The 9,364-nt window shown below is 50.4% G+C and overlaps 1 protein-coding gene across 1 annotated transcript in view; it reads right to left on the bottom strand.

The window, feature by feature from the left end:
• Positions 1 to 9,364, bottom strand: part of EFTUD2 (elongation factor Tu GTP binding domain containing 2) — a 23,588-nt gene that overhangs the window by 2,398 nt on the left and 11,826 nt on the right. The window contains exons 12-23 of the mRNA XM_010163612.1: positions 8,378 to 8,513; positions 7,966 to 8,093; positions 6,276 to 6,469; positions 6,021 to 6,132; positions 5,663 to 5,803; positions 5,167 to 5,268; positions 4,112 to 4,194; positions 2,882 to 2,968; positions 2,478 to 2,604; positions 1,923 to 2,010; positions 1,181 to 1,299; positions 608 to 702 (exon numbers count right to left, since the gene is read on the bottom strand). Coding sequence (XP_010161914.1) covers positions 608 to 702; positions 1,181 to 1,299; positions 1,923 to 2,010; positions 2,478 to 2,604; positions 2,882 to 2,968; positions 4,112 to 4,194; positions 5,167 to 5,268; positions 5,663 to 5,803; positions 6,021 to 6,132; positions 6,276 to 6,469; positions 7,966 to 8,093; positions 8,378 to 8,513 — 1,412 coding nt within the window. The remainder of the gene's footprint in view (positions 1 to 607; positions 703 to 1,180; positions 1,300 to 1,922; positions 2,011 to 2,477; positions 2,605 to 2,881; positions 2,969 to 4,111; positions 4,195 to 5,166; positions 5,269 to 5,662; positions 5,804 to 6,020; positions 6,133 to 6,275; positions 6,470 to 7,965; positions 8,094 to 8,377; positions 8,514 to 9,364) is intronic.

Raw genomic sequence — 9,364 nt, 5'->3', positions numbered from 1 at the left:
GGACACTGGCTCACCACCCTCACACCAAACAATTTCTTCCTCACATCTCAGCTCCATCTCCCCTCTGCCACTTTCAAGCCATCACCCCTTGTTCTGTCACTAAAGGCCCTGGTAAAAAGTCCCTCCCCATCTTTCTTACAGGCCCCTTCAGGTACTGGGAGGCCACTAGAAGGTCTCCCCAGAGCCTTTTCTTCTCCAGGCTGAACAGCCCCAACTCTCTCAGCCTGTCCTCACAGCAGAGCTGCTCCAGCCCTCCTCTGGCCCCGCTCCAGCAGGTCCATGTTTTTCTTATGCTGGGGGCCCAAGAGTTGAACACAGCACAGCTGGTGGGGTCTCATGTCCCTTTATACATTCTCCTCTCTGACACTCAGGAAGAACCAGGCACAAACCAAAGGCCATGTGTGATCCTGGACATCCCCTCCCCACACAGCCCAGGGGCTGGGATCAGTCCAGGAAGCCTTCAGCTGCCACTTCATACCGATTTCACCCTCTCCCCTCGCATCACAAGCAGTGCTGGGACCGTGAACATCTCCAGCAACCCAGATTCCCAGCGAGCAGCTGCTGCTTTGCAATCCTCAGGTGATGGCAGCTGGTCAGGGCAGCTCACCTGCGCCTGGCCAGGACCGTGTACACCGCGGACACGCAGTCGGCAGGAGCCTGCACCTCCACAAAGTAGTACGGCTCCATCAGGCGTGGGGTGGCCTGTGAGGAGAAAGGGACACAAACCACTGAGGCTCCAGCAGTGCCAACACAATTCAGTTCAACTCAGAGCCAGGGACTGGTGTGCTCTGGTCAAACACAGCGTCTGACTGGGGAGGAAAGGGTTCCTGCTGTCCCAGGGCTGCCCGAACCAACACAGACACTGAAAGGAGCTTTTCTCCTTCTGGCCATGAGTCATCCGCTTCCCTCTCCCACACTTCCACACTTCCCAGCAAGCCAACCAGTAGCAAAAAGGGGAGATGGAGCAGATGCACACAAGTTTCCATCCAGACTGGAACGTGATCACTGGTAAAACCCGTCTGCCAGCCCACAAGGGCACTGGAAACATGAATGGATGAACAAGCCAGTTTGAACCGACATCCTTGGGGCAGATACAGCAGCACACGTGTGGCCCACGCTCCCCAGAGCCCACAGGAGCTGGCACAGCGCTGGGTTCAGTCTGGCACAGCACAGTCCTCACCATCAGGAAAGCAGAATACACGACTCTCCGGGCCGTCGGGATGATCTGTCCTCCACCCCGGTGCAAGGGCTCCTGAGCAATCACTGCGTCCAGGATCTTAAACTTCACGTTGCGGATCACTGAGGAAGGGCAGAAACGACAGCGAGTGACTCAAGGGGGAGTCATTCCCCTGGGACTCACCCTGAGCACACAGCAAACATCCAACCAAAGACCTAGAGCCACCAGAAGTTCTCCTACATTTAATTCCAGCAGGGAAAGCACAACCACATCCTGACCCTGCACATCAAACACGAACAATCCAGCAGCTTATCTTGCAGGGTGCTCAGTGAGCTGCACGAGCAGAGCCAAGGGGTGGACTGGGTGTAAACTGTCCACTTTTGTCTGGTGTTGTGATGATGTCATTTTGATTTTGGTGTGGGGAATTCGTTTTCATGTTTGTTTGTGATGACTGTGGATATAATGATAAATCTTAAGGGGGAGCCAGCTTGCCAGCTAACGAGCTCTGGTTTGTTGGCAGACGGCGAGTGCCAGCACCTGGGTGGCATCTGCAGCCAGGAAAAAAAAGGGGGAGGTTCTGTTATTGCCCTTGTCACCCCCCCCCAGAACTGTCCCCAGCTGTGGTGTGAGAAGGGAACTGGCCACTGAGGGACTGCACCAGCAAAATCACTTGACTGGTGAGATTGAGAGTCAAGTCAATCTTGGAGATGGAAGAATTTAATCGATCTGATTAGGTCCTACTTACGTTCATCACAGAGAGGCCCTTCCCTGGTCCCCCACTGAAACCCCTGCACAATGCTGTCCTTCACAGAGCCCAGCAGTGACTTGTCCACCTACAGACAGACAGACAGACAGACAGACTGCTTCAGAGACCAAACCTGCATCACAGGCAGCAACAGACAGACCTCAGTGTTTAAAAGCCAGTTCCTATAAGAGCAGCAATGTCCCCCTCTACTCCCAATGTCCATCCTTCCCCCTCACAGCTCAGAAGCATCATCTTCAGCGTTTGGCACCTAGAGCTATAAATTATCAGAGTTCACATGGTGGTAACCCTGAGAGGCAGGAGATTTAGTTGCTAATTTGGAGGATGTTGGCCCAAATAGCAACATCCAAAAAATAACAGGCAATTTGCAAGCCTGTGCAGGAGGATGGTGGAAGAAATACAGCACATCTGAGATCTGGCAAACTGACGAGCACTCCAACTAGGACCTTGCTGCAGGTCCTGGAAGGAGCAGTCACGTCTGGGCACCACAGAACAAACATTTCACTAAAACATAACCCCCCTGCCTGCATTTCTCACCTCTGAGGGCAGCGTATCGTCTACGAGGATGTTGGGGCCAGTGGCGTCTGGCCCAAAGGCCCAGATGGAACGGGCAGCCAGCAAATCCCAGTCGTATTTGGTCTGGAAGAATTCACCCAGCTTCTTTCTGATAGAAGAAGAATGGAAGAAACTTTAGGAAACAAGTATCTGACCTGCACTCACAACGTGTTTATGACCTTGTTAAAACAGTCTCTGCTTTTTACTCGCAGCGTCTGTTCCTGGGGGAGGGATGCTCACAGACGAGCTGGCAGCAATACTGGGTCCAGGACCCCTGCCCACAGGCTGCTGGCTGATACTCTACACCTTGCAGGTCCCAGCATTCCCTTTTTCCCCCCAATTATTTGCTTCTAGAAGGATTCCTGCTCTCCCCAGATGGGTCATACCTGTTCCACGTTATCTGTACCACTTCATTTTCAATGTCCTCAGCGAGTCCCTTCTCCAGAGGCTCAGCAATCATCGTGATCTTGTTCCTGAGAAGAGAGACAGTTGCAATTAGTCTGCAGAATGATGGAAATGGGAGTAATTGGCAGGACCTCAGGGACTGTGCACTGCCTCAAACACAGCCAGGGAGATGAAGCCATCCGTGTCCTTCACTGTTACTGTCTTGCTTGTAAAGACAGCCCATGAGCTTAACAACTGCTCTCCAAAGTCTGCTCAACTCCAGGAGGAGGCTGCTACAGGACAGCGTGGCTCCATCCCTCCTGCCACACATCCAGCGCTCGTCCTGGCTGCAGAAGGAAGCCCATGGGCCTGTGTCAGAGCCAGCACTCACTGTGTCTGACACACAGGATGTTGCCTTGGAGAACTCCACCAATGCCACCAACCTGTCCCCAGAGCAGGACATTCCACACGCCCAACAGTTCAAAGACTGACCAGTCATAACTGGAACCCTTCTGTTCCCTAAAATAAGGCTGCCAACCATGGAGAGAGTATCCCAGGATAAAGGAGGGTAAGAGGAACCAGAAACCACAAGGGAACACAGGGAAGCCATCTTCAGCATGTGACAGATCATGATTTCCCTGAAAATTCAGGCATTAAAATGTCCCATGCTGCCAGATTTCATCCTAGTTATTCAGTCTGTGTTTCTCCTCAGGCCTCCCTCTTTCAAACACACACATCTCACAATGCACTGCTGGAGGAAGAAGACGAGGCTGTAAGGCTCCAGTGCGTCAGCAGGAGGGAAAAAAAATCCATTTCAAGATTAAGAATGAGTAAAAGAAGACAAAGCTTTTGCTCGTGGAACGCTTGGGGAGTGACTGAAGGCAGCACTGGGCTCTTTGGCACCTGCTCGAGGATCCTAATACATCTCCTAGTTTTGTAAGCACCAGAAAACTGCTGAGAAGGTGCGAAATTTAGCTCAAAGAAAGGAGGATGTGGCTCACTTTTTATTCCCTCCATTCTGAGAGTTCCTACAAACCACAGAAACATCCTTGGGACTCAAGTGAGGAGTTGAGCAGAGCTCAACTGCAGCGGATGGCTGCTAGCTCAGGTACGTGCCACTGGTCTGGAGAACAGCCACCAAGAACAGCCCCCTTGGAGGGGGTGAGGTCTATAGTCCCCAGTGAACCCCTCCACCCCCCTCTCCAGCACCCAGCTTGCCCACAGGCTCTTACTTCTTGTTGGGTGTCTCAGCAAAGCACTTGAGGGAGGATGTTTCCACCACTGTCTCGCAGAATGTCACGACTGGATCAGCGACCTGGAATAATGACAATGGGTTTGTAAAGTGTTCAAGTACTTTTTAAAGAGACTGTTTGAAACTTTTGAACACCTACAGGAAAAAAACCTGCTTCATCTGCCAGTGTTTTAATCAGCCTCGTGTATGAACCACTGAGACCTCCATAGGCAGCTTTACCAACTCCTTCATTCAAACAAGACAGGAACATTTAAACCTAATTCCAGATATGATAAATCCTACTCAATTTAATAACAGAATCACAGCATGGTGGGGGTTGGAAGGGACCTCAGGAGATCATCCAGTCCAACCCCCCTTTTTTTTCACCAGGTTGCACAGGAGAGTGTCCAGGTGGGTTTGGAACCCCTCCAGAGATGGAGACTCCACGCCCTCTCTGGGCAGCCTGTCCCAGGGCTCTGACACCCTCACAGTGAAGAAGTTTTTCTTTAAATTTGTGTGGAACTTCCAGTGTCCCACTTTGTGCCCATTGCCCCTTGTCCTGTCACTGGGCACCACCGAGAAGAGCCCGGCCGCATCCATTTGGCCCCCACATTTCAGATGTTTATAGACATTGATCAGATCCCCTCTCAGGCTGCTCTTCTCCAGGCTGAACAGTCCCAGCTCTCTCAGCCTCTCCTCATACAGACGATGCTCCAGGCTCCTCATCATCTCTGTGGCCCTAATTATTTGATGCTAGCCAGGCAATGGCTGAAGTACAGGCAAAGGCTGGAATATGGTCACATATCCCTCTCCAAGCCAATATTCAGGCTCTTGATCACAATGGTGTGACACAGTCAGGCTGCAAGAGTTACTTTTGCATCCTAACAGTCTGGTTTTTTTTTCTCTCCTTTTAAAGGGACATGATAAATAGAAAATATAAAAATTATTATAAAGAAACCTATGCTGTGCATTCAGCTCGGTTTATTTTCCTGTTCTTCTGAGACAGAGGGTCAACCCCCCCCTCCAGTTAGGAAAATCCCTCTCTCATTTCCTCACCTTGATATCGATCTCTGAATACATCTTCCGCAGATCGTGCATCACACAATCCAGGTAGAGCTCTCCTGTCCCCAGGATCACGTGCTCCCCAGACTCTTCCACCTGAAAAAATAAGAAAGGGGTTCAACTGCCAACGACAGTGCCCACAGGCTCTTGCCTGCCAGGCTCCCACACAAGCCTGAGGAAGTATCAGCTTTAAATAAATTATGTAGGATCAGAGCACCCCAAGGAAACTCCTACAGCCTTTTCCAGCAGAAAGTGCTGATGTGCTCTGCAGAAAGCTGCCTGCCTGGCACAGCAAGGTGTGTGTGTGTGTTTTTCTGCTGGGTTTACAGCTTTCTGCTATTTCCACATGATTTATGAGATCAACTGCAACAGCATGAAAAAAAAAACCCACAACAAACAAAACAACCCACAGCAATATTTACTTGTAAGATCAGGCAACAAGGCAGCCCACAGCATGAGCTGAAAACAGCCAGACATACACCAGCAATACCTTAGTAGTGAGCGAGGGGTAACTCTTGTTGACTTTGCGGAGACCATCTAACATTTTGGGGAGCTCTGAGGGGTTGACTGGCTCTACAGCTATTTTGATAACAGACGTGGTGTTGAACTTCAACGGACGGAAGATCTGAGCCTGAAACCAGATAAGGACAACGAGATGAATCTTTGCATCACGAGATGGCCCCTGGAGTTAGACACAGCCTTTGGAGATGTTCTGCTTCCCTTAGTGGCTCTTGTGCCCTGGCTCCTTGGCAGACAAGGTTTCTTTAACCTCACTGCTGGAGCTTTTGGGACGTGCTCCACCACCGTGACTCCCGGTAAGGCTGAGCCATACCAGCTATGCACAGTACCTCCTCGTTGCCCCGAGGCTCCGTGATGGTTGCAGTCTTCACTATGGGTTGGTCCACGCCTTCTATCAGCACCCAGTTGCCAGCAGGAACTCTGTTTACCTCAATGTGATACCTAAAAGGCAGAGGAGCATCAGGGCAGGGCTCACTGCTAGCCAGTCTCAGGCCCCTCACAGCGTGTTCTCCCCCCTGTCCCCGACAGCCACGACTCTAGGTGACTTTCCTCCCAAATGAACACACTGCCTGAGCTTTCCGCACCTCGCAACCGAGATCCAGAGGCGTCCGACGGTGCAGATCTGGGAATCCTCCTCATCTTCCAGGGTGTAGTTTTCTCCAAGGACTTTCACAGGTTGCCCAGCATGGATGGTACCACTGAGCACTCTGCCGAAGGCGTGGAACTGAACGCCGTCGTCTGTGCTGTACATTTTTGTTGTGTGACACATCAGCGGACCCTTTCCAGGGAAAAGAGAGAGAGAGAGAGAGAGAGAGAGGAACAAGCCTCTTTCAAAACACAGTCAAGAAACGGACACAGACCTGGTAGGACTCATGGATACAAAAGGATTAATGGGCTGGAATTTAGAAAACTTTATTTTGACTTGCCAAGTCCCCCATCACAAGAGAGACCTGGAGCAGCCAGAGGAGGCCACGAGGATGATGCAAGGGCTGGAGCAGCTCTGCTGTGAGGACAGGCTGAGAGAGTTGGGGCTGTTCAGCCTGGAGAAGAGAAGGCTCCGGGGAGATCTTATAGCGGCCTCCCAGTACCTGAAGGGGCTCCAGGAAGGCTGGGGAGGGACTTTGGCCAAGGGCAGGGAGTGAGAGAACAAGGGGTGATGGCTTGAAAGTGGCAGAGGGGAGATGGAGCTGAGATGTGAGGAAGAAATTCTTCACTGTGAGAGTGGTCAGACACTGGAACAGGTTGCCCAAGGAAGTTGTAGATGCCTCCTCCCTGGAAGTGTTCTCGGCCAGGCTGGATGAGGCTTTGAGCAACCTGGTCTAGTGGAAGGTGTCCCTGCTGCTGGCAGGGGGGGTGGGACTGGGTGAGCTTGAAGGTCCCTTCCAATCCAGACCATTCTATGATTCTATGATTTATTTCCTCCCCCTGGAAGCCTTACATCTTCCTGCCCTGTATGGAGACCCCTGGAATGACTTTGGTGGATTTTTCTGGAGCTTTCCTCCCTCCTCTTGTGGAGCAGTAAACAGTGGTTGGGACAAAGTCATGAGAAGAAATATCACCTTCTGCCTGCAAACCAGCTCAGGGCAGAGCACCCAGGTCTCCACAGATCGCAGCTCTCAGTCCCATAAACTCACTCCACAACTGGTGATCCGGTGACAGTCACCACTGTATAGTTTTATGTGAGTAATAATCACAACTCATTAAAATAAACGTTTCATTTTCTCACCAGACATTAGAGCAAAAGTCACAGGCTTTTTTTTTTCCTCGCTAGCTGCTGGCTGGCGTTGGTGGCTCTAGACAACTCTGAATGACAGCTCAGTACAGGCTGTTTGAGGAGGAGGGTTTTTGCAAGGCTTTGATAAGAAAGGTGCTGACTAACTAATGTAGGGTTATTTTTATCAGTACAGTTCATTTCATCAGTTTTCTTAAGAGTTTGAAGAGAGAATTAAACTTCAAAGAGACAAAAAAAAAAAAGGCAGTAAAAGGACACAAAATCACCCTGCAGTTCCCACGTGCTCTGAAGTCCTGACCTAGTCCTGTTCTGCTCTGAACACTGTCAAACAATTCTCTCTCTCAAGGGCTGCCCTGGCAGGCAGCTCAAGTTTCTCAGAGCGAAGAGATTTGTTTCAGTAGCGGATGAGAGGTTTCTAAATGCTGGAAGTCAAATCTGTGCAGATGGCTGTCTAGGAGGCAGCTGTCCTGCCAAGGTAGTGACAAGAGGACGTATATGCCACGCTTCTGGACACTCAGAGCAAAGCAGAAAAGTTTCCTTACGTCAGGGTCGCATTCACTCATGGCCTCCCCTAGATCCGAGTCGACACCACCAGTGTAGGTGTGTTCAATCTTCGTCTTGGCTCCCACCTTTGGGGAGGGGATGTGCTGCACACACATGTCCACAAAGCCTGGAAAAGGAATACTTCATGAAATCAGGATTAAGCAGGAAAAGAAATGGGACGGCAATAAACACATGGCAAAGCCATCCTGACTGCAGTGCACCCACAGCAACAGGGAAGACACGAGCGGTGTCACACTGTCCTTTGGGCAAATGGCTTAATATCTTGTATTTGGAAAGCTGAGAAGGAATCTGTGCAAGTGAGCACTCCACGGGTGTCACACAGCCCTTAACTCCGTCCACGTGAGACTGGGTATTGGGAAGATTGTGGAGGGGAAGACAAACAGCATTTACCTGTGAATTCCCCAAAGAACTTCTTGCAGACGAGCCGCAGGAGGGGCCGAATGTTCAATTTCAGTTCCTCTTTGGTGAGGTGGATGCCAAGTTCATCCAGAGTCCTGGGCAGGGTCGTGTCCACATCCCCCACCACCTGCAAGACAACAAGCACCACTCTCAGCTTTGCTGTGGGGGTGCAAGTCAGTACCTCCCAGGTGCAGCTTCACTGAAATACAAAGGCTTAAATTATAAACCTTAAATTAAAGTTGACTTTTGAGTGAACTTCCCAACCTGGACCATAGCAGCATGAAATGCGACCATGAGATTTTCTTCCCAACCTGTATAACATCAGCATGAAATAAGACCGTGAGACTTTTCTTCCTACAACCCAAAGCCAGGTGCAGAATTACCAAAACAGCAGCTTCTCGGACATATCACAGATCCTGGCCAAACCCAGGATGTGCCCGTGTGAAGCCGAAGTTTACCCACCAGATGCTCCTGTGCCTTCCTGTCTGTGTAGTTTGTTTGTTAGGTGGTATAAAAGCAGGACATCTCACAGCAAAGATGGAGACCCCACCTATGAGTGGACGCACTGCGTGGGACTTCCCAGTTGCTGGGGAAAGGCTCCAAATCCTTCGCTGTGACAGGGCTCCCCAGCTGATGTACAGGATGGGGATGATGATCAGTATTTGGGCAATTAGTGATGTAGAATTAATCTTTCTTAATCACTCTGCTTTCTCTTATGTAGTGATGATGAGGTGCATTAACCCTGTTTAACTCTGTACCTTGCTTATTCTTTTTATTTCCCCCCCCCCCTGTTTTAAACTAGAGTAAAATAAGTTTGGTTTTAGTATTAAGTTGGTGTCTGTGTCTTTTTTGCCAGCCCGGTCAATTGGCAAAACATTCGTACACCAGCCATCACCCTCAGGGCTCTTGATCTGCTCAGGTTTAGAATCATAGAATCCCAGACTGGCTTGGGTTGGAAGGGGCCTTAAAGCTCCTACA

This window comes from Antrostomus carolinensis, unplaced genomic scaffold (assembly GCF_000700745.2).
Source record: "Antrostomus carolinensis isolate BGI_N321 unplaced genomic scaffold, ASM70074v2 scaffold17492, whole genome shotgun sequence".
Classification (NCBI taxonomy): domain Eukaryota; kingdom Metazoa; phylum Chordata; class Aves; order Caprimulgiformes; family Caprimulgidae; genus Antrostomus; species Antrostomus carolinensis.
The sequence above is the reverse complement of the archived record's forward strand: the minus strand, read 5'-3'. Positions and strand labels throughout refer to the sequence as shown.